At 47.7% G+C, this 24181-nt stretch overlaps 1 protein-coding gene and 1 long non-coding RNA gene across 3 annotated transcripts in view; both read left to right on the plus strand.

Moving 5' to 3' along the window:
* Positions 1-3230: 3230 nt before the first annotated feature.
* Positions 3231-7013, plus strand: LOC108586537. The gene is made up of 2 exons (XR_001903985.3): positions 3231-3392; positions 6828-7013. It is a non-coding gene; the product is annotated as an uncharacterized LOC108586537 (long non-coding RNA).
* A 13866-nt stretch (positions 7014-20879) lies between these two features.
* The window catches only part of ERGIC1 (endoplasmic reticulum-golgi intermediate compartment 1), a 122183-nt gene continuing 118881 nt past the window's right edge, over positions 20880-24181 (plus strand). For both annotated transcript variants that reach the window (XM_003900526.3, XM_009209583.3), the window contains exon 1: positions 20880-21084. In XM_003900526.3, the coding sequence (XP_003900575.1) occupies positions 21065-21084 (20 nt within the window). In that variant the 5' untranslated portion in view covers positions 20880-21064. The remainder of the gene's footprint in view (positions 21085-24181) is intronic.

Genomic DNA, 24181 nt, shown 5'->3' on the forward strand with positions numbered 1-24181 from the left:
CAGTTACTTCGGGCCATCTGGATGTACACGTGCAGGTCACAAGGGGATATGATGGCTTAGCTTGGGCTCAGAGGCCTGACACTGAGGCAGGTGGCTCACTTGAGGCCGGTAGTTCGAGACCAGCCTGGCCTGAACACGGTGAAACCCTATCTCTACTAAAAATACAAAAATTAGCCGGGTGTGGTGGTATGCACCTGTAATCCCAGCTACTTGGGAGACTGAGGCAAGAGAATCGCTTGAACCTGAGAGGTGGAGGTTGCAGTGAGCCGAGACTGCGTCACTGCACTCCAGCCTGAGTGACGGAGCAAGACTGTTTAAAAAAAAAAAAAAGAAGAATTGAAAGCAGGGACTCAAACAGATATTTTATGCTGATGTTCATAGCAGCATTCTTCACAATAGCTAAAAAAGGTGGAAGCAACCCAAATGTCCATCAATGGATAAATAAATAAACAAAACATAGTATATACATACAACAGAATATCTTTCAGCCTCAAAAGGGAAGGAAATTCTGACATATGCAACAACATGAATGAACCTTGCGGACATTACGCTAAGTGAAATAAGCTAGACTCACAAAAAGATAAATACTGTATCATTCCACTTATATGAGGTTCCTAAAGTCGTCAAATTCATAGAGACAGAAAGTAGAATGCTGCTTGCCAAAGGTTGCAGGGAGAGAGGAATGGAGAGTTATTGCTTAATGGGTGCAGAGTTTTAGTTTAGGAAGATGAAAAATTCTGGAGACGGATGGTGGTAATGGTTGCACAACAGTGTGAATGTACTTAATACCACTGAACTATACACTTAAAAATGGCTAAAATGAGGCTGGGGCTGGTCGCTCACAATTGTAATCCTGGCACTTTGGAAGTCTGAGGCAGGCGGATCACTCGAGGTCCGGAGTTTAAGACCAGCCTGGCCAACATGGAGAAATCCCATCTCTACTAAAAATACAAAAATTAGCCGGGCGTGGTGGCAGGCGCCTGTAGTCCCAGCTACTCGGAAGGCTGAGGCAGGAGAATCGATTGAACCCGGGAGGCAGAGGTTGCAGTGAGCTGAGGTTGCACCTCTGCATTCCAGTCTGGGAGACAAGAGAGAAACTCCATCTCCAAAAAAAAAAAAAAAAAGAAAAGAAATGCTAAAATGGTAAATGTTTATATACAGAGAGAGAGTATAGACATATATACACGTGTATACAACACATACACATGTATATGCTGTATGTACATGTGTATATCACAATAGAAAAATATTAATAATCATTTAACTTAATAAAATGTTTTAAAGATTAAAAAAAAAATTCCTGGAAACCACCCACGTGTGTATCAGCAGGAGCAGAGGTAGAGTGCAGTGTGTTCATACAGTGTATTCTTGTATAGCAATGACAATGAATGATCTAAACCTACACCGTCAACATGGGCAAATCGCACAAACATAATACACGAAAAGGGCAAATTGCAAAAGAAGGCAATCCAATTATATATAAAGGTCAAAAACATTACATCATTTTGGGACTCTATCTATCTATCTATCTATCTATCTATCTATCTATCTAATCTATCTATCTATCTATAGTAAAATTATATAAAGAAAAGCAAAGGGGCCAGGTATGGTGGCTCACATCTGTAATCCCAGCACTTTGGGAGGCTGAGGTGGGAGGATTGCTTGAGTTCAGGAGTGTGAGACCAGCCTGGGAAACATGGTGAAACTCTGTCTCTATAATAAATAAAAAATTAGCCAGGCATGGTGGCTCGTGCCTGTAGTCCTAGCTACTCAGGAGGCTGAGGAAGGAGAATTGCTTGAGCTCAGGAGTTCGAGGCTGCAGTGAGCCATGATCATGCCACTGCACTCCAGCAAAGGCAGCAGAGCAAGACCTTGTCTTAAAAAAAAAAAAAAAAAAAAAAAAAAAAAAAAAAAAAAAAAGAATGATTCGCACAAATTCAAGATGGTGACTACTCAGGGTGGGTAGGAAGAGGCGCATGATCAGAGTTGGGCATGAGAGGGTTTCTTGGATATTGATGATGGTCTATTATTTCTTAAGCTGGGTGATGGATACACGGGTATTCATTCTATATTTATTCTTTAATTTATACATACATGTTACATATACTTTTTGGTATCTGAATGATAACACATAATTATTTTTAAATGCTATATATAGAAAAAAGCCTGGAAGAATTCTAAATATAATGGTGTCTCAGTAGTGGGACTTTCTTTTTACTTTATACTTTTTGTGTTTTTAAAATAGTCTTTTGTACTTTTATAATGAAAAAAAGCATTAAATTACAATAAGAAAAAAAGAAACAAAGAGAGTATTCCCCTCAAATTTGTTCAGAGAAAAGGGAAGTGAGAGAAGACGGGTGAAAGCTCTGGGCTTCCCCCAATGCTACTAGCAATAAAAGATGACATTGGAATTTTGAGGCTAAATGCTACTTAGGAGATAATGAGTTTTAACCGTTATCTTGGGGAGGGAAATGTTCCTCCGAAAAGCAAATTCCCTGGTCCCTTTTCTCAGAAATTCCCTGCCAGTTTCAAGAGTGGGCAGAGAGTTTTGATGTCCTTTGGAAACAAGGGGATGTAACCAAGGAGATAAAGCCACGGGACCCAGCCAGTCCTTGATCGGACTGATTTCAAATGAAAATCTTGACACAAATCCCCTTTCAACAGCCTACAGAGCAGATGAAAGAGATAAAAAGAGGATATAATGGAGCTAATTGAAATTGTAGAGCTGGGCGATGGCTTGAGAATATATGGCCCAACACAGGTAACATCCTTCTGCGTAGTGCGATGGCCTTTTGGCTAAATTTGATTCAGGACATCTTCGGTTTCTCTTCTTAGTACTACCATCTTATGTACCTAGTCTCTTTCCCCTCATTACTCCCAATACAAGATAACAAACTCAACCATTCTCTCTCTTGAGGCATCTGTGTGCCCCACAAACACGGATGCAGCACCCACCAGGTCTGCAAACCTTGTTCGGCACCTAGAGACACAGGTGAATGAGACAGTGACTGTCCCTTCAAGGAGCTACCCCCTCAAGGTTGGGAGGCAGATACAATGACCATTAGAATGGAATGTACAAGACATTGTGGACCATGGGGAAGGGACTAACCCAGCCTGTGGTAATAGGGAGAGCAACCAAAAGGAGATGGCCCTTGTATGAAGTCATAAAGGATGAGCTGCAATAAGCCAGGCAAAGAGGGGTGAAGGTGAGTTCTTCCAGGCAAAGAGGACTACATGAGCAAAGACACGGAGGAGAAAAACGGCATGGCACGAAGGGAACCACAAGTACTGTAGTTTATTTCTTTCTGGGAAGGTGACCGTGTGGCAGAGCCTGGCCAGTGGAGGGTGGAGAAAGTAACGGGAACCATGTCTAGAAGATCCTTTCTCACCAGGTAGAGGGACTTAGACTCTGTTTCTTGGGCACTGGGGAGCCATGGAGGTATTTTAACAGGGAAGTGAGGTGGTCAATGAGTTCTCTGCATTATGACCAGTCTTCTATTTAAATGGCCCTCTTGATGATGTCAGGGAATCAAAAAAAAAAAAAAAAAAAAAAGAAAGAAAGAAAGAAACTATAGGCAGATTAGGTGGAGGACAGATTCATGCTAAACCTGGAGAGACAAATCCTTGTCTGAATCCTGCCTCACTACTCACCAGCTGTGGTGAGTCACTTAAACATTCACTGAGCCTCTGCTCATCTGCAAAGTGGAGGCGGTGTGGGAGCAGCCAATGGAATGTTCCATGTGGAAGGCCTTGGCATATAGGGGATGGGTAGGTTTGTACTCACCTGATCTCCCAGATATATTGTTAACCCAGAAGTTAGGTGGCTGGATAACATGCACAATATCATTAAACTTAAAAGTCTAATGAAGCAAAACACACATGTATGTAAAATGCAGAGAAAAAAGTCAGAAGGAGTCACACCAAATTGAAAATAGGTGTTGCCGCTGGAGAGGTGGAAGGAAGCCAAGATTGGAACTGGAGATCAAAGGGAGATTTAGCCTCATCTGTAGCTTTCATTTGTACAAGGAAAATGTATTCCTACATCACTTTACTTGTGTCCTTAAAAATTAATTTTTAAAGACTGGGCGCAGTGGCTCACACCTGTAATTCCAGCACTTGGGATCACAAGGTCAAGAGATAGAGACCAGCCTGACCAACATGGTAAAACCCTGTCTCTACTAAAAATACAAAAATTAGCTGAGCATGATGGTGCGCACCTGTAGTCCCAGCTACTCAGGAGGCTGAGGCAGGAGAATCGCTTGAACCTGGGAGGCGGAGGTTGCAGTGAGCCGAGATCGTGCACTCCAGCCTGGGCAACAGTGTGAGACTCTGCCTCAAAAAAAATAAATAAATAAATAAATTTTTTTAAAATAACCTAATCAAAGCCCTTGACAGATAGTAAGTGTCCAGTCAGTGTTATCGCCTTTCCTGTCACTTACACAGTAAGGGTCTTTCCAGTTCCACTGCCTAATTTACCCTCATTCCAACTTCAGTTCAAGGCCAAGAGTTATTTCTGACCCATCATAGTCACTCAATAAATATTCGTAGAAGACCTTCTCTGAAGAAGTCAGTTGATCTCTTGCAAGTGAATTGAAGATTGTCTTGGCAGAACCATGAGCCCAAGGCTTTGATACCCTGGAGACCACAGAGGAACTGAACTAGTCCTCAGCAGCCATCCTGAGCCATACTGAGTAGCTGCCATCCCTCTAGCCTTCTGGTAGACCCTGAACTCCCTGGGAATCGTCCACTCTTGTTCCTTTCAGGATTCAGAGCTCCTGGCTGGGAAGACAGAGTAATCTCTGCCTCCATTGCCTTCCCAAAGAAAGGCCAAGATTATCCCTGGCACACCAAAGAGCCCAGTCTAATAAAGGAAACCAGCATGGGTGATAAGCACTTATACGCAGAAGGAGAGAGTTCCTGTCCTGCTCACTGAAGTGTCATCAACTTGCTGATGAATGAATGAGAGAACAACTGCTAATCCTCACAGATCCCGGCTCTACAGTGGTGGCCTTTGCACCAGGGGAGGAGGGGGATGCCAGAGGGATTTCACTTCCTGCTTAGGGACGCTTTTCTTTTTCTTTTTCTTTTTTCTTGAGACAGGTCAAAAATCCTCTGTCACCCATGCTGAAGTACAATGGCACAATCACGGCTCACTGCAGCCTCGACCTCCAGGGCTCAATCAATCCTCCCACCTCAGTCTTCTGAGTAGCTGGGACTACAGATGCATGCCACCATGCCCAGCTAATTTTTGTATTTTTTGTAGAGATGCAGTTTTACCAAGTGTCACAGGCTGGTCTCAAACTACTGACCTCAAGTGATTGGTCCACCTCAGCCTCCTAAAGTACTGGGATTATAGGAATGACCCACCACACTTGCCTTCCTTTTTCCTGTATGAAAAAACAAAATGTTTAAATGTCACTTTTTATTTTTTATTTAGTTTTATTTAGGTCTCTTTTTTTGAGAGAGAGAGTCACACTCCATCACCCAGGCTAGTGTGCAGTGTGGTACACACTCGCATCACCCAGGCTAGTGTGCAGTGTGGTACACACTCGCATCACCCAGGCTAGAGTGCAGTGGCACACACTGCATCACCCAGGCTAGTGTGCAGTGGTACACACTCCATCACCCAGGCTAGAGTGCAGTGGCACGATCTCAGATCACTGCAACCTTCATCTCCTGGGCTCAAGTGATCCCCCCACCTCAGCCTCCTGAGTAGCTAAGATTACAGGCACCGCACTAGGCTAATTTTTGTATTTTTAGTATAGATGGGGTTTCACCATGTTGGCCAAACTGGTCTTAAACTCCCGGCCTTAAGTGATCCACCCGCCTTGGCGTCCTGAAGTGCTGGAATTACAGGCATCAGCCACCACAACTGGCCTTATGTTACTCTTTAAATTAAATACATAGTATCCCTTTAATTGGATGAGACTGGGTGCATTCAGGGTAGATAGAGTATGGTATCCAGTGGAAGTATATGGGGTAGATAGAGTATGGTATGGCCATAGACCATTCTTTTAATTAATTAGTTGATGCAAACAAAAAATAAATTTTACAAATGGAAATTCTATTTTGATAACTCTGATTTAGGCCAAATGAGGGTTCTTGGTGAATATAGGGTTTGGGGGCTTATAGCAGAAAGAACAATGATCATTTGATGACTCTAAATATGAACAATGGTAGTATTACTTTTCTGGAGAGGAGGATACAGTTGATGTCTGCATCCTGCCCACGTAACTCCTACAGCACTCCCTGAGGCTTGGGTGAGGATTTACTGAATTTAATTCACATGGGAAGCCAAGTCCAGGGTCTGCTAAAAATGTAGCTGTTTTGTATAGGAGGGGAAAAAGTGAAGGAAGATGGGATGAAGCCACAGAGCAAGGAGAGGCCTCGGTTGCTGTCCTGACCAGTCCCCTCACTTCACCAACAAGACCATGAAACCCAGACAGGGGATGTGACTTGAGATCCAGCCAGAGTCAGATCCAGAGTTGAGAGGGTGGGGGTGCTACAATATGATCACAGAATCAACACTTGACCCCTCCCAGCTACCTGGCAAAGTGGGCACTAACTCCATTCTGCAGAGGTGGAAACTGAGGCCAGTGTGGGGAATGGAAATTGACTGGGCTAAGCTTAGAAGCCTGAACTCTGACCCCAAAGCTCTCTCTTGTACCCTTGACCCCCTTGTCTTGTCCTGCAGCTCTTAAGGTTACAGTGAGCCAGTTTTTCATTTTGCTTTTCTCCAACTGAGGCACCTTGGAAAATGGGGATCTGGCTGGAGCCACCTGGAACATTTGATGATTGGGCTTATTTATATTTATAATTATCTATAGGGTGATAAGCACTTACATGCGGAAGGAGAGAGTTCCTGTCCTGCTCACTGAAGTGTCATCAACTTGCTAATGAATGAATGAGTGAACAACTGCTAATCCTCACAGATCCCGGCTCTACCGAGGAAGAGGCTGAGGCTCAGGGAGGTGCAGTGACTTGCTTCAGAGACACAGGAATCATGCCAGGAATCGTCAGGCCTCCTTTTTTTCTCAGACAAGAAAGATTGTTTCTGTTTCCTCCTCCGTCATGCTGGGCTTGTAAACCAGCCAGTCACCGGCCCTCCCTGAGGAAGCGTAGCACAGTCACCAGCCAGGAGAACAGACCCACCTGCCCCGGGACGTCAGCGCTGCCCACACACGGTGCCACCCACACACTATGACACACGCTCACATTTGGGCCCCAGACTCCCCAGGTCCAACCAAGGAGCGGGAATGGCAGAGGAGCACGCCGCGGTGGGGCAGGCACTGAACCCCGCTGGGGAATGGAGGGGGAAATGGTGAGACAGGCCCCATCCAGCCCCAACTGTCAGACGACGGAAGAAGGGGTACAGGTGGGCTCCGGGTTGGAGAGGAAGAAGGTGAGCCAGCAGAGCCGAGTCACGGGAGCCTGCCAAACCGACTGCTGAGGCAGAGTTAGCACTGGCTAGATGAGACGCTTCACACTTCACGGCTCCTGAAAAGTGTACAGGAAATGCCCACACCCTACATAGACCAGAGGGCCACTATCTGCTTGAAACAAATGGCCCCTTCCTGGACATCCTTTGTTCCCCTTTATGGACAAAATGCTACTACCTTCACTTACACCCACCCTAGAGATCCCCCAAAGGAGGAGGATGAGGGAAGCTGCCCTTGGCGGAGTCTATGCTATGTGCCTGACTCTGTGCCAAGCTCCTCCACCAAGTCAGGTGACATGATGATATGGGCACTACTAACCCTGGTTTCCCAGTGGGCAAACTGAGGCACAGAGTGGATCAGTAACTTGCCCCGAGTCACACAGGCTGGCAAACAGGGGAGCCAGGATGGCACTGAAATGCAGATCTAGCTCAATCCAAAGCACATCGCGGCAAGGGTCTCGCAGAGCAGGGGTCCCAGGAATGGTTACTGTGTCAGGCAGAAAAGGGCCAGGCAAGCAAGTCTCCAGCAAGAGCCAAGACTGCAGTGTACCTTGCCAAGGGCATTAGACGCTTCCAGATTTATCTGGATTCAATGACAGAGTGAGAACTCATGAAGGAAGGATAAGGTGGGGCTCAGAAAATGAGGGTCCAAAGAACTGAGATCTCACGGGCATTGAAAATGTTGTCTCCCAGGGGCTGGTGACAACGTGGGTTTTGACGTAACTGTGGGGGAGCATCTGAGCACGTCATATAAAACGGAAACACTACCCACACACTTATTTGCTCATGTGTGCACACACTTACAGGTGTGCACTCACACGCACATAGGCATATGTATCCTCCCACTGGGTGTGCATGTTTGTGGCATGCAGAGGTTGGTGCTGGAGCAAGAGGGGAACACATATCTACCGTCTGTATTCCTGTTACTAATGAGCACCTACTGTGTACATGGAGCTTTGCCAGACACAGGTAGTCCAAACAGGAGTCACTGTGATTCCCAGCTCCGAGGTGGACTATATGTATAGGCACGAAGAGTTAGCTCTTCAGACTTCTCATCACTCTCCAAAGGCCTTGGATTGGTAGGTTGCTTTGTAGCTTCCAAAGCACTTCTATATATGTTCACTGTCAGTGAAAGGAAGAGCCCTGCACGGTGAGTATGGGAGAAAATGTGAAAAATGCCCCGGGCATCAGCACTACGGATGAGTCTTGCCTGAATCAATGACTGGGATGAGTACCAAGTGGTTTTCCAATTCCATCATTCCTTCTATGTCTATTTAGCTGGCATCCTACTGCAAGGGAGAGCTCTCCCTCCTCCCCTATGTAGTGATCTACTTGTTTATATTTGTATAAACCCAGATTCTTATTTTATTCCATGTGTAATCATCCATGATCATCATTATTGGTTTTGATGTTGAAATTGTCACAGATTGGCCCATATATGGCCAGTGGGAGCCCCTTCAAGCTGGCTTCATGTCCTTTCACATACACGTGACCATTATACCTTGAGCATGTCCTTACTTCTGACCTGAAAAGATGCTCCAGACTCATCTGGCACGTCCCCCCGACCCAGCCGAAGAATCAGCTCCAGGCTGAGTAGCCTTTATCTGAAATGCTTGGGACCAGAAGTGTTTTGGATTTGGGATTTCTTTTTCAGATTTTGTAATATTATTTGCACATACATAATGAGATATTTTGGCGATGGGATCCAAGTCCAAACATTAAATTCATTCATGTATTATACACATCATATATACATAGGCTGAATAACATTTTACACAATATTTTAAATAATTTGAGGATTTTGTTTTTAGTTTTTGTTGTTGTTGTCGTATTTTATTTGTTTATTTATTTATTTATTTATTTTTGAGACGGAGTTTTGCTCTTGTTGCCCAGGCTGGAGTGCAATGGCGTGATCTCGGCTCATTGCAACCTCCGCTTCCTGTGTTCAAGCGATTCTCCTGCCTCAGCCTCCCGAGTAGCTGGGATTACAGTCATGAGCCACCATGCCAGGCTTGTTGTTTTTTGAGACAGTGTCTCACTCTGTTAACCAGACTGGAGTGCAGTGGCATGATCTCTGCTCACTGCAACCTCTGCCTCCCGGATTCAAGGGATTCTCAAGCCTCAGCCTCCTGAGTAGCTGCGATTACAGGCATGCACCACCACCCCTGGCTAATTTTGTATTTTTAATAGAGATGGGGTTTTACTGTGCTGGCTAGGTTGGTCTCATACTCTTGGCCTCAAGTGATCCTCGTCTCTTGCCAGGCAGGATTCACCTGCGTTGGCTTCCCATGATGCTGGAATTACAGGCATGAGCCAGTGTGCCTGGCCAGAAACACAGTGTTTTTTGTTTTTATTTTTTATTTATTTATTTATTTATTTATTTTTGAGACGGAGTCTCGCTCTGTCGCCCAGGCTGGAGTGCTGTGGCTGGATCTCAGCTCACTGCAAGCTCCGCCTCCCGGGTTCCCGCCATTCTCCTGCCTCAGCCTCCCGAGTAGCTGGGACTACAGGCGCCCGCCACCTCGCCCGGCTAGTTTTTTGTATTTTTTAGTAGAGACGGGGTTTCACCGTGTTAGCCAGGATGGTCTCGATCTCCTGACCTCGTGATCCACCCGTCTCGGCCTCCCAAAGTGCTGGGATTACAGGCTTGAGCCACCGCGCCCGGCCTGTTTTTTGTTTTTAAATGGAGTCTCGCTCTGTTGCCCAGGCTGGAGTGCAGTGGCGCGATCTGGGCTCACCGCAAGCTCCGCTTCCCAGGTTCACGCCATTCTTCTGCCTCAGCCTCCCGAGTAGCTGGAACCACGAGCGCCTACTGCCACACCCAGCTAATTTTTTTTGTATTTTTAGTAGAGACAGGGTTTTACTGTGTTAACCAGGATGGTCTCGACCTCCTGACCCCGTGATCCACCCGCCTCGGCCTCCCAAAGTGCTGAGATTACAGGCGTGAGCCACCGCGCCCGGCAGAAACAAATTTTTGACCACATCTTGACTACAAGCCATCTCATGAAGTCAGGTGCGGAGTTTTCCACTTGTGGCATCACATCAGTGCTCGAAAAGTTTCAGATTTTGGAGCATTTTTTATTTCAAACTTTCAGATTGGGGATGCCCAACCTGTGCTTCTCCAGGGAGCCCTGGTTCTATTACATGGAGATTGGTATTTAGAAACCACTATCTGGGCAGTAAGTATGTCACTAGTGCTTCGTAGATGACAGAGCTAAGAAGATACATGCAGATTCACACACACACTTTTCTCCATCTAATCTATCACCTGTCTATGCACAGTAAAATCCACGAGTTCACACCAATACCTCCAATTCCAATACAAAACAGCAAGGCCTCTTCTAGTCTTTCTTTTTTCCATATTTGCAATTTCCATCTCCAAAGTAAGAACCTGATTCCCACCCTCCCCAACACATAAACTTAATTGTTCAATGCTCCAGTATGTAGCAATCTCCCATTAACACAGGCCTCTTCTTTGGCCCTGGCCTTGCTGGACATGGAGGCCACACAAGCCAAGTTCCTGCTGGCCCAGGTATCACTTCACTCTGATTTACATTCATCCCTTCAATAAATCTTTACCGATTACCTACTGTGTATGTGCCAGTTGCTATTCTAGATTCTGGGAACCAAACATGTACTAAAAAATCCCTATCATCATGAAGCCGAGGTTCTAATGGGGAACAGAGACAACACGCAAAACAGGTAGATGAGAAATAAATGAGTGGAATTGTATGTTAGAAGGTGACGGATGCTATGAAAAAAATAAGAGTAGGGTGAAGGGGGATCAGGAGTGTTGGGGAGGTATGTAACTTAAAATAAGGGGCCAGGAAAGCCTCCCTGGAAAGATGTTTGAGCAAAGATTTGAAGAGGAGGGGGCTGGACAAGCAGCCACTGGGGGAGAGAAGCAGTGTAAAGACCAGGGGCAGGAGCATCCCTGCTGGCTTAAGGTGTGAAAAGCCACTGCAACTGGAGCCGAGTGAGCAAGGGGAGGGGACCAGGAAAGGAGGTCAGAAGCACACTGAGGCAGACTCTGCAGACTGCAGGCCATCGTCAGGACTTGCCGTTTATTCTCAGGGAGACAGGAGCCTCTGGCATGTTCTGAGCAGAGGAGATACATGGTCTGACTTCGGATAAAAGGTCTGTTCTGGCTGCGGTGTTGGGAACAGGCTGCAGGTGACAAGACTGAACACAGGAAACCAGTTGAATAGCAGTGCTTGACCCAGGTGATCTAAGCCATATGATGATGGCTTAGATCAGGACAGCAGTCACGTGAGGTGGTTAAAAGGGCTGATTCTGGATCTGAATTTTGAAAGCCAGGGAGACTGACATCAGAGTCAGGGTCTGTCACAATTTGATGACCCTGGTAAACCTTCCTAGCTTGGGCTGTGACCCTGAAGGGGCTGTACCCTAGAAGTAGGGGTAAAATAAAAGCAAACTAGCCCTGAGCTTCAGGTCGTCTGGGTGACCTAGTAAATTTCAACCTCTGAACTTGAAATAAGGTGATCCTAGAATGCTGATTTGCCCCAGGTGCCTGGAGAAAGGGATTAAAAAAAAAAAAATCATCCCAGGCCTGAAATTATTTTTATAAATATTTTTCCAAACACAGTATTTTTTTTTTTTTTTTTTTAGCAGCACATAATCAAAGACAACTAGATTTCATGAGGGGAAAAAGACACCATGAATAGTAACAAGCAGAAATGGACCTCAGGGACTCCAGACATGGAAATTATCAGACACTGATTATAATATAATTATGCCTCGTATGTTTAAGGAGATTAAAAGTCATGCCTGAAAAATCTGTAAGGAGACTGGAAACCATACAAAGTAACTGTGTCAGTCATGTCCTGTCCTGAACGTGATGGCATAATCTAGGTGGCTGGAGGGGAGTTTAACTAAGGGACACCTTTATTTTTATTTTCATCTTTTTTTGAGACAGGCTCTCACTCAGTCACCCAGGTTGGAGTGAAGTTGCATGATCTTGGCTCACTGCAACCTCTGCCTCCCAGGTTCAAGCCATTCTCGTGCCTCAGCCCCCCAAGTAGCTGGGATTACAGGCATGTGCCAGCAGGCCCAGCTAATTTTTGTATTTTTAGTAGAGACAAGGTTTCACCATGTTGGCCAGGCTGGTCTCAAACTCCTGACCTCAGGTAATCCACCCACCTTGGCCTCCTAAAGTACTGGGATTACAGGCATGAGCCTGTAATTTAGATTTATGCTTCTAAATTTATGCACCTGGCCAGATGCTTTTAACAGAATGAAAAGAGTATAGGGAAACTACAAGAGATACTCTAGGGCTAGTACCCTGGAGTAAGTAACAGTGGAGTGCTATTACTATCCCAAGGCCTGAAAGGGCAAGGAGAGGAAGTGGTTACTGAAACTAAGAAGAGTGGACCTGGGTGAAGAGTACCGCCTAATAGAAATTATGATGTTCACTGAGGGACACAATCAACCTGGATGACCACTCAGGGCAGAAGCTGGGCAAATACATACCAAAACTTCATTCTTCTCCTTCCTTCCAATCTACTGCAGGTACTCCTCACAGGCCATAATCAGTCAGAAGCCAAAAATAAGGAGCCATCAAAACAGGTCAACCTCCCAGCACACAGAAAAGGGTGAAGAAGCAGAGTTATTCTGGAGGGACAAATATTTGAAAAAGAAGCAAACACAAATTCCAAAACTGGAAAATACAAGATAAAATGTATCATTCAATGGTCAGGTTTAATAGCAGATTCAACACAACCAAAGAGAGAATTAGTAAACTAGAAAACACATCAGAAGAAGCTATGTAAAATGAACAGAGAATAAAAGCAAGACAAGAGAAGAGAGATAACAGGGCAAAGTTAATATTCACAAATAAGTAGTTGGTAATTTTCCAGGACATTGAAAAAACGTCAATCCACAGATTCAATAAGTCCAATGAACCTCAAGTCAACACTCATACTCATTATAGTGACTCTGTAGAGACAGAGAGGAGTCAGGGATGATGGTAAGGACAACAGACAAATGGAAGTTAATGGAGTTGCCCTCGACTGAGATGAGGAGACTGAGAGGAAGGAAAATTTGGGAAATTTGAGGAATTGTCTACCTGACCCCTGTAAGCCCTTGTGTTTGAGCCCCCTAGTGCCTGGATCTTCTAAGTAGTTCTACTGCCTCCAGACCCATTCCCCACTCCCACTGACCTGGGCCTACTCCCCATCTCTTCTGAGAAGATTGTAGCAACCTCCTCCTTGGCCTCCCACTCCAGTCCGTTCTCCACATTGGCTGCCAGAGTTATGCTTCTAAAAATGGCAAACTGTTGGTGGTGTGATGTGGCCCAATTGTGGGTGATGTACCTTCCCTACTGCTCTGGTTTCTACAAAGAAGGATCTCCCCTCAAAACTCTGAGCTCCCCTCAAGCCCTACCAGGTAAGATGGGTGAATTCTGACTGGTGAGTGTGGGACTGGAGTCTGAGACGGTGGTGCCTCAGCCTTTCCTTTCTTCTTTCTTTTGGGAGAAGACCACCTGCAGGGAGCTGCATTTTGCTCTCCCCTCCCCAAGAAGGCCTGTACTTTTTCTTTGCGTTTTGTGCCTCCTGTGTGGGTCTGTCTGCCAAATTCTGAGATTCACCATTAGGAAGCCCTCTGCAGATAGAAATCACATTTGTTCAGAGCATTGGCAGAAAATAGAAACTACATTGGGTTCCCCAAAACCCCGAAACCAAAATATTACAATACATCCTAACTTAAAATGCTTCAGGGCCCCTAACTGCCTACTAAAGAAAGTTCACGTTTTTAACACAGCCCTGAAAGTCCTTCACCATCCAGCCCCCATCTACCTACCTCTCCAGCTTGATATTAGCCCAGGCTGTATCCATGCTGTCCTCTCTCCCACCACTCATGTTATTTGAATCCTTACCCAGTATGTAGCCAGTCCTTTGAAGACTACTTTATAAAAGGAACTCTCTTTCCTCACTCACACTGGGGAAGCCATATCATGAGCAGCATTATGGAGAGGTCCATGTGAGAAGGACTGAAGCCTCCGGCCAACAGCCAAGTGAATGAGCATCTATCCCCCAGCTCCAGTCATCTGCAGGGTCTGTAGCCTTGACCATGCCAGAACCACCCAACTAAGCCACTCTTGGATTCTTGATCCTCAGACATGGGGCCTTAATCAATTTATGCCATGGTTTAAATCCATCACCCAAATCTTATGTATTGGAAACTTAATCCCCTAATTCATGTTGATGGTATTTGGAGGTGGGGCCTCTGAAAAGTAATTAGGATTATATAAGGCCATCAGAGTGGAGTCCCCATGATGATATTGGTGGCCTTATAAAAAGAAGAGGTCAAATGTGGTGGCTCACACCTGTAATCCCAGCGCTTTGGGAGGCCGAGACGGGCAGATCACCTGAGGTCGCCAGTTCGAGACCAGCCTGGCCAACATGGTGAAACCACGTCTCTACTTAAAAAAAAAGGCAAAGAGAGGCCTGAGCTGACATGCTCATGCCCTCTTACCATGCTATGCCCTCCACCATGTTATGACACAGGAGAAAGGTCCTCACCAGAGGCAGCCCCTCAGTCTTGCCCTTCCCACAGCCCCTAGAACTGTAAGAAATACATGTATTTTCCTTATAAATTCCCCAGTCTGTGGCATTCTGTATAGCAACAGAAAATGGACTAAGAGTATGTGTATTGTTTTAAAATTTTAAATTTTGGGTAATGTATTTTGCAGCAATAGATAACTAATGTACCCAGCCTGTTTCTCTTCCCTTGACTAACTTCTTCAGGTCTCAGCTCAGACTTTTCCTCCTCCCGGATGCTTTCCCTGACTCTGTCCAAGACACCTGATGGTTTAGCCTCCCAATAACTCCTTCTCTGGCAGCACTGCCCAGACTTTTCTTTAGGGAACCTCTCTTCTTCCATCTGAGTCTGTGTGTGTAGGATGGGGGTGACTCCACCCCAGGCTTGAGGGCCTGGCTGCCAGCCTAGGCCTGGCCAATCAGCACTCTCCAAACCCCTGGAGCCACTGTTTAGGCTGTGACCTAAGTCAGACCCTTGGGGGTCAGCCCAGGAGCCTTTTAGGAGGTAAGGGGGAGTGGGGAAGAGGTAATCTTTATCTCCTGGCACTGCTGAGTGGGAAAATATCAGCCTGGAGCTACAGGCACACATTTTGCCAGCACAATGGGAAGCCTGCCTCAAGATGAAGCCAGAGGAGAAAAAAGAACCTGGGAATGGGAAAAGACAGATTCCTGATGCGATTGTGAAGTGCCTGGATTCAACTGTGCCTGAAACCCAAATCTACCTCTGGACTTTTGGACTTTAATTTTTCTTTTGTCTTTCTCCCTCCCTCCCTCCCTCCATTCCTTTCTTCCTACCTTCCCTCCTCCTTCCTTCCATCCTTCTTATCTTTTTCTTTCTTTCTTTTTTTTTTTTTTTTTTTGAGTGCAACAGACAGTGTATGTTGATTTTAGATGATTTCTGTCACTTTCAGCTGACAGAGTTCAGACCAATTCATCCCCATGGGTGGAATCAGGGACTCCCTCCTAGACTCCCAGATTCTCTGGTACCACCCTTGTCACTGCACTTATCACAAAAAACTGCACCAGAGATACATGACCCTGCCCGTCCCTGATTTTTTTGTGATGGCATCACACTTTTGCTTACCTCCTCCCTCCTTTCTTGAAATTTGAGGTATGTCAGGTTTATTTCTACATCCAGAGTACCTGCCTAAAAGAGGTATTCAGTGAATAATGGTATAATGAACAAATACAAGAAAGGATGAATGAACAAACACACGAGTGTCTTCTAGTTGGTCAAGACTAATAGAGTGAGAAAAGACCGTTGTTTCTCCAGAGACCTACCTGCTATGAGATCTAAGTTACACTAAAATCCTCTCTGAGTTGACAAAGGATTATTATTTTTAAATCTCTCTTCACCCAGACCACAGCTGAACCGGCCGCACCCATGGGACACAAACCAATCTCCCATTACAGAAAAACAAATCTGATCCAGCCATTCTCTGCTTAAAACAACTTTTGGTGACGTTTCTGACAGGAGTGGGTGGAAGGGAGTGAGCATTTGGATTCAGAGAACATTCTGTGTTATAGAACATTCATTTGTTTATTGACTGACTCATTAGGCAAGCAATGAATTAGCACCTACTATGTGTGGGCATTATACATGTTACTCCATCCTCACAGCAAGCTCTGTCTTAGGGCAATGTATTTGTTATCTGCTACTGCATAACCAATTACCCTAAACCTAGGGGCTAAAGCAACAAACATTTGTTATCACACAGGAATCCAGGTGCAACTCAACTGGCTGCCTGTGGCTCAGAGTCTCTTATGAGGTTGCAGTCAAGCTGTGGGCCAGGGCTGGGGTCATGTCAAGGCTCCACTGGAGCAGAAGGATCCATTTCCAAATTCATTCACGGGGTTGTTGTCAGGCCTTAGCTCAACCTTGTCCAACCTGTGGTCTGCAGGCTGCCTATGGCCCAGGATGGCTTTCAATGTGTCCCAGGACAGCCTTGAATCCAGGCCAACACAAATTCTTACACTTTCTTAAAACATGAGTTTTTTTGTGATATTTTTCCCCTCATCAGCTATCGTTTGTGTTACTGTTTTGTTTGTTTGTTTGTTTTTGAGACGGAGTTTTGCTCTTGTTGCCCAGGCTAGAGTGCAATGGCACTATCTCGGCTCACTGCAACCTCCACTTCCTGGGTTCAAGCAATTCTCCTGCCTCAGCCTCACAAGGTAGCTGGGATTACAGATGCCCATCACCACACCAGGCTAATTTTTTGTATTTTTAGTAGAGACAGGTTTCACCATGTTAATCAGGCTGGTCTTGAACTCCTGACCTCAGGTGTTCGGCCTCCCAAAGTGTGGGGATTACAGGCCTGAGTCTGTCTTAGAAGAATCGCTTACAAACTCATCCACAGGGTTTTTTCCTTAGGACTGCCTCACAATACGGAAGCCAGCTTATCCAGGGTGACTAATCCAAGAGATAGCAAGAGAGTGTCCAAGACAGAAGTCACCATCTCTTGAAAACCTAATCTCAGAAGCAACATGCTCATCGCTTCTGCCATATTTTGTGCACTAAAAATGAGTCGATAAGTCCAGCCTACACTTGAAGGGAGGAAATTACACAAGGGTATGAATACCAAGAGGTGGGTTAATTGGGGCAATTTCAGAGGCTACCTGCCACAGGCAAGGTATTATTAACCTTCATTTCATACCTAGACACCCAGCTGGTTAAGCAACTGGTCCAGGTCACCCAGCAGAGAGTCATCTGAGTCCGAAGTGGTTTTCTATTTCCCCAGGCTGGCAGGGGGTGTGATGGAAGAAGACAGGGAGAAATTACTGGTAGGAAAAAAAAAAAATGAGGATGGAGTGTCTGTTATTTATCTACTGCTGTGTAACTAATTACCCACAACTTAATGGCTTAAAGCAAACATTTATTATCTTATAGTTTCTATGGATCAGGAATTCTGGAGCAGCTAAGCTAAGTATTTCTCAGGGTCTCTCAAGAGCCTGTGGTTAAGCTGTGGGCTGGGGATGCAGCTTTGGAGACCTGATCAGGGCTGAGCCGCTACTTCCAAGAGAGCCCACTCACATGGCTGTTGGTGGGAGGCTTCATTCCTCACCGACCAGACCCCTTTATAATCATGTTGAGCCTCTTTAGGACAGGGCAGTTGGCTTCCCCCAGAACGAGTGATTCAAGAGTGGCTAAGCAGAGCCTCAGTGTCTTTTGTGACGTAGCCTCAGGAGTCATAACTGTCATTTCTGCAATATCCTGTTGATTACACAGGATAGGTCAGCCCTATTCATTGTGGGAGGTGATTCTAGAAGGGCATGGGAATACCAGGAGATCAGGATCACTGGAGTCTGGTTACCTACCACAGGGTTCCACAAGATTGATAATCCAAAAACCTAACTTTTATTGTCACTCCTCTGCTCAAAGAGACCCAGAGCCTTTCCACATACTGCAGACACAGTCTGATTTTCTTAGCTCCATCTCCCACGGGCTCCTGAGTGGATGGACCATCTGGGACTGACACCCTGATCTGCTCACAGACCTCACCAGTCTCAGAGCAGAGGCCCATGTTAATACCTCCCCTCCCATCCTTTGTTCTGTGGGAAGGCCTGTCTCCCTGGGAAGCCTCCATTCAGACTTCAATGCATAGTTAGTGCACCCCCAGCATGAACAGGCTATGGCAGGATGCTAGGATATGATGATGATACCACCTTCTCTCAAGGAACTGTCTTTTTTTTTTTTTTTTAAATACTTTAAGTTCTGGGATACATGTGCAGAACGTGCAGTTTTGTCACATATGTATACATGTGCTATTTGTATATGGCATCATCTTTTGTGTACCCATCAATCTGTCATCTACATTAGGTATTTCTCCTAATGCTATCCCTCCCCTAGCCCCCTACCCCCCGACAGGCTCCTCTCAGGGATCTTTCACTCAGATAGGGAGGCAGTTACTAGCAAATTAGTAATAACCTAATCACACATCATGCCAAGTTCTCCCAATGAAACCTACAGGTTACCATGGGATTACATAATAGGGGACTGGCCTAGTCCATGAGCACTGGAGCAGTCAAGTAGCTAACCAGGCTGCACAGGTGTATCAGCATTGGGTTTAGGTGTAAGTGTCTGAAAATACAGAATAACAATAGCTTAAATAAGATAGATGTTTGTTTCTCTTGGGCAGGTGTTTGAGGACAGGTATTTTGCCACTCAGAGACAGGAACTCAGGCTCTTTTTGTCTTGTTGCTCTGCTCTGTGTGGCCTCCACCTTATGGTCCAGGATGGTGACACCTACATTCCCAGCAGCCAGATGGAGAAAGGGACACAGAGGGTAAAGCAGACATACCAACTATCCCAGATGCCCCACAAGACACTTCCCTTTACTTCTCAATGCCACATCTAGCTACAGAGGAAGCTGGGAAACACAGCTTTCATTGTGAGCACCCACATGCCCAGCCAAAAGTTGGGAGCTCTATCCCCACTCAAAAAGAGCAGTGATGGTCAACCCTGTCTTGCATTTACTTTGTACCAGGCATTTGCTGACCTTGGAGATCATCCCAAATGCACACTTGATTCAGTAGGTCTGGCCTGGGGACAAGAGTATGTCCTGCGATGGCCATGTGGCTGATCTGTGGACCACATTTTGAGGAGGGAGGATGCGAGGTCAAAGATCCATCATTGCATGGTTTCCTCCCACACAGGGCCAACGAATGGCTATTTGGAAGCAGTGGCTGCTCAGGGCCCCTTAACTCTCCCTGCTGCCACTAGGTTTCCAGTTCAGGCTGAGATTTCCTTCTCTCCCCCAACACTGTCAGACCACTGACACTGAATGAATGAAGGAAGGAATGAATGAATGAAAAGGGAACGCAGAGATCAGGTCCGGCATATGCTCCAGGGGAAGGGTTTGGATCACCACACCACCCTACCCCAGACCCGGTGCTGGTGCTGTCCGTTCTGAATCCTCCTGGAGGAACCGGCACTGCGGTTCCGCTCTATTTACACAGGAGGAAACTCCGTTGACTCTGCTTTTTGAACCCAAGTCCTCACCATTCTCCCCCCGGGTTTTTTCAAGCCCTGTGCCACCACAACCTTGGAGACAGGGCCAGTGACAGAACCTGGGGGAAGTTTAAAGTGAGTTTCCCCTACTTAGGTCTTATGTGACCTCAACTACCATCTCCTCTAATCCAGCAGCCACGGAGGCAGTTGCTCTGTATTCCTGAGGAGGAAACTGAGGCTCTAAGGAGACAATTGGCACAGTCCACGTTAGCCAAGTCACAGTGCAGGCCCCATCTGCCTCTGCCACAACCCTGCATGTTCTGGACGGACCTGGCTCAGAGCAGGTGCTCTATGAATACCCACTGAAGTGAACCACAGGGGCAGATGGAAGCAGGGACAGCCACCGCCAGCCTCAGTAGTTTCAGATGCCTGGCACCGTACTAAGCCAGTCTCCTGTTTCTCAGCTGATCCCCAGGAAAACGCCCTCAAGTAGGTGTTACCGTCCTCTTTGTGCAGATGTGCAAAAGGGGCGGGGGGCTCTGAGAAGCCCAGTGGCTTTCCCAGAGAGGCACAGCAGGCGCAGAGGTGGGTCCACCTTATTAGTCTAGGATGCCCGACCTCTTCCCTTCCCCAACAGTATTAGGCCCTCACTCAGAGCTAGACGCTGTTCACGGCCAAAGTCTGTATCACCCCCCACTCAATCACAGTTCAGTGAAACTGTTTACAAATGCAAAAAACGGGGCTCGGAGAAGCAGAGAATTTGTCCGAGGTCATCCAAAGAGACGGAGAAGAAATCTAAGCGGGAGGCTTGAAGGAACGAGTACTGAGGTCGTTGGTGGACTCCTTCCCTTCCGACAGCCTCGACTCTCCGCCCCTTCCCTGCCGGCCCGCAGGCCCCTTTAACCGGGTGGCGGAAGGGGCGGCTGGGCGGGCGGCGCCCAATGGGCTGCGCGGAGCGTCACTTCCCGGCAGCGGGAGGCGAGTGGCGAGTGGCGAGTGTCGGGGGGACGGCCGGCGGGGGCGGGGCGGCCGGAGGAGGCGTTGGCAGCGGGCTCGGACCCACGCGGCGCCGTGGCCCGCCTGGCCTGCAGCGCTCCCACCCCCGGCGGCGGCGGCACGATGCCCTTTGACTTCAGGAGGTGAGTGTGGCGACCCCGGCCACTCGGGAGTTTTCCTTCGCGGGCAGAGGTAGCGTCCCGGCACGCCGCGGACCCCTCCCGCCCTGTATGCAAAAGCGGCCCCCCGCCCTGTGCATGCCTCGGCAGGCCTCTAGGGACCCCAGGCGAGCCCCCTGCCGCACACGAAGCCAAGCCAGAGCCGCGGAGGCCCCCCTCGTGCAGAGGGAGACAAATCCACCCACCTTCCCTCCGCCGAGCCCCCTCCCCAGCCTGCCCTGATACCTTGCATTCCCCTCCCCCACACTAGGAAAGAGATTTTCTCCGTCCCCCAAGATGGGAACAGCCCTTACACCCCAGCATCCCTCTCCTTCCTCTACGGAGACTCCTTGGTGGACCCCACCCCAGCTGACAGGTGGGGCAGGGCACCTGGAATGAGCCCAGAGGGGCCTGGGGCCCCCTGCAGCCTGCCGGCAGCTGGAGGGTTTTAGGTTTCTGTAGCCTGAGGCTCCCCCAGGCCGGGCAGATCTAGAGGCCTACCCCCGCCCCTCCCCCGCCCCCTCAGCCCCAGCCCCGTCCTCTGGGTATGGGGGCACCATGGGAAGGGGAGGAGGCGCCTTGGGCAGGGCTCTGCAGAAGGGCCACCGGGGTCTGGCCTTGGCTTTCTGCAGTCACCACAATGGGCCCTTTGTGGGGTCCAGCTGCCTCATGGTCTAGGTTGCATGGGGCATTCTGGAAGCCTGCGGGGGAAGAGATCTCCACCAGAGGTTCCTTTGAGGTGTGGAGTCCCACGGGATGTTCTGGCCTGAGGCAGCCACACTTGTTTTTTGGCTGGGAAAAGAGCAGGGCTTTAATGCAGGGAGGAGCTGGATTAGAATCCTGGCTCTGCCCTTTCTACTGAACAGCTCGGTACATTCTAGAAGTTAGGGGCAAGGGCTCTGGGTTCAGAACTCCTTGTCGCTGCTCGGCTGACTGACCTCAGCAAGTCTCTGAGCGCTCTCAGTTTCACCACCTGCAAATTGGGGCTAAAAATAAGGTCTCCGCTTGTGACGCCTAAGTGCATGAAACACCCTTAACAGAGTCTGGCATGATTTGGAGCTCAGAGATAGGGCATTAGTGGATGGGGCTGTTCTCCAGGAGGGATTTTCCGCATCCACAAAATAGTGATTAAGACGCCTGTGTCACAGGAGGTATTTCTACCCCTCCTCTTATGTGTGAAGGCAGTGTCAAGTGACAGTCTACGCAGGGAGAAAGGCCCTTAGCCTGCCGTGACCCCCATAGCGTGGGATATATTGGGGTTTCAGCCCAAAGAGGACACCGGCCTTGGACCTCTTGATTGGCTGACATGGTTTTCTGGCCTGTCCTGGTCACTGATACCAGTTAGCAAATGTTTGCCGGCTTCTTGCCCCTGCCAGGCAGCCCTGAGGCTCGCCGACCCAGGCAGTTTTGAACAAGGAAAGCCCTTCTGATGGAATTCAAGGCCAGTCCTAATAGCATCGTAAGAGCTGTGGTGGGCACATCAATTCCTGGTTCCACAAAGCCTCCCCTTTCCCAGGCGGACCATAGAGATTCCTACCCCCTCCTCCCTCACCCCTGTGTGATTCAGTAGGTTCTGGTGATTTTGAGCTTGCTGGGGAGATTGATGTTTTTGATCTTTTAATCCTTTCTCCCTGCACCTCACCCTTCCGTCTTTCTGAGGAGGAAATGAGGCTCTAGGGATGAGGCCCTTATCTTGGACTTTATGGGTGCTAAATGGGAAAGGTAGACTTGGGTCTCAGGTCACACATGGCTCCCAACCATGTGCTCCTTGAATTGGTGGCTTGGAGGGGCAGGTAAGGGAAGTAAGGAAAATGGGTGAGGCCAGCCCTAGCCTTTGGCCTTGGAAGGGGCCTGTATCAGGCATTGATATTTAAAGAGAGAAACGCTCAGCTCTGAGAAACTGGCTAGTCTGGGGCTCCCTTGGCATACTTCAGGTTCCTGAGTGCCCAGATGCCAGGGGGCCCAGCTTAACTAGGAAATACCCCCAGGGCTTGGGCTCGCTGCGGAATGGTGAGAATGGATTCAGTGCTTCACATTTGCACCTTGGAGGATGGCCATGTGTGCCCAGCAAACCTGCACTCTTTAAGCTCTGTGAACTACAAGGCTCAAGGACCTGGGTTCTACAGAAGGTTCTACCATCCCCATGTGCCTTCCTCCTCTTCAGTGTACATTTATCAAGTGTCCACTCCATGCTCAGCCCTCTGCCACAGGCCCCACCGTGGGGAGGTGGGTGGCGTGTGGTCTGGCTCTCTTTGCATTCCGAGAGAAGGGAGGAGGGCTTGATGGGGTCCCAGGAGTGGGGGTGTGTGTGAACTGGCACGCAAGGAGGATCTACCGCTGTACACATACTTTGGGGTGCAGACATCGATTCCCTTGTCACCTGAGAGAGGGAGTTTAATCTTCATTTTAAATCAAAGGAGAGGGGAACTCCACCGAGTGGAAGCCATTTGCTCTGGCCATGCAGTGCATGAACTGGTGGAGCTGGGATTTGAACTCGGTGCCGTTAGCGCCAAAGCCTTAGATCTGGGAGAAAAGGGAGAGTTCGGAGGGGCCCACCATCCTGTCAGCTCTTTTAAGAATTGTGGGGAGTGGAGAGGGTTATACCATGATTAGTCCTCCTCCCCCAGTTCAAGAGCAGGGAGAAAACCGGTCTTCCTGCTCATGTTCCTCTTAAAGTCAGAAGCAGGAAAAATAGTGCACTCTTGCCCTTCCCTACGGATATTTCCGATTTTCTTACGGCCTGTAGAGCCTGGTGCAACTGAGTTCTGTGTTGTCCTGTCTGTGAAATGGGAGTGAGTAGAGTACCCACCTAAGTAGAACAGTTGAGGAATGGGGCGGCGCGGAAAGCATTTAGACACAGAGTAAGCACCCCATCCACTTTGGCCGCCATATTTATTTGTGTCATTTTATTTAAGCACCCATCATCTCCCAACACACTATATAATTCACTTAATTATCATGCTGCTTCTCTCTTCCTCCCATTAGTACATGAGCTCCTGAGGGCAGGATAAAAATCTGGCTGCTTCAAGGTTGCATCTCTAGCACCTAGAACTGTGCTCGAGCCAAAGTTGATCCTTGGAGA

This window comes from Papio anubis, chromosome 5 (assembly GCF_008728515.1).
Source record: "Papio anubis isolate 15944 chromosome 5, Panubis1.0, whole genome shotgun sequence".
Taxonomy (NCBI): domain Eukaryota; kingdom Metazoa; phylum Chordata; class Mammalia; order Primates; family Cercopithecidae; genus Papio; species Papio anubis.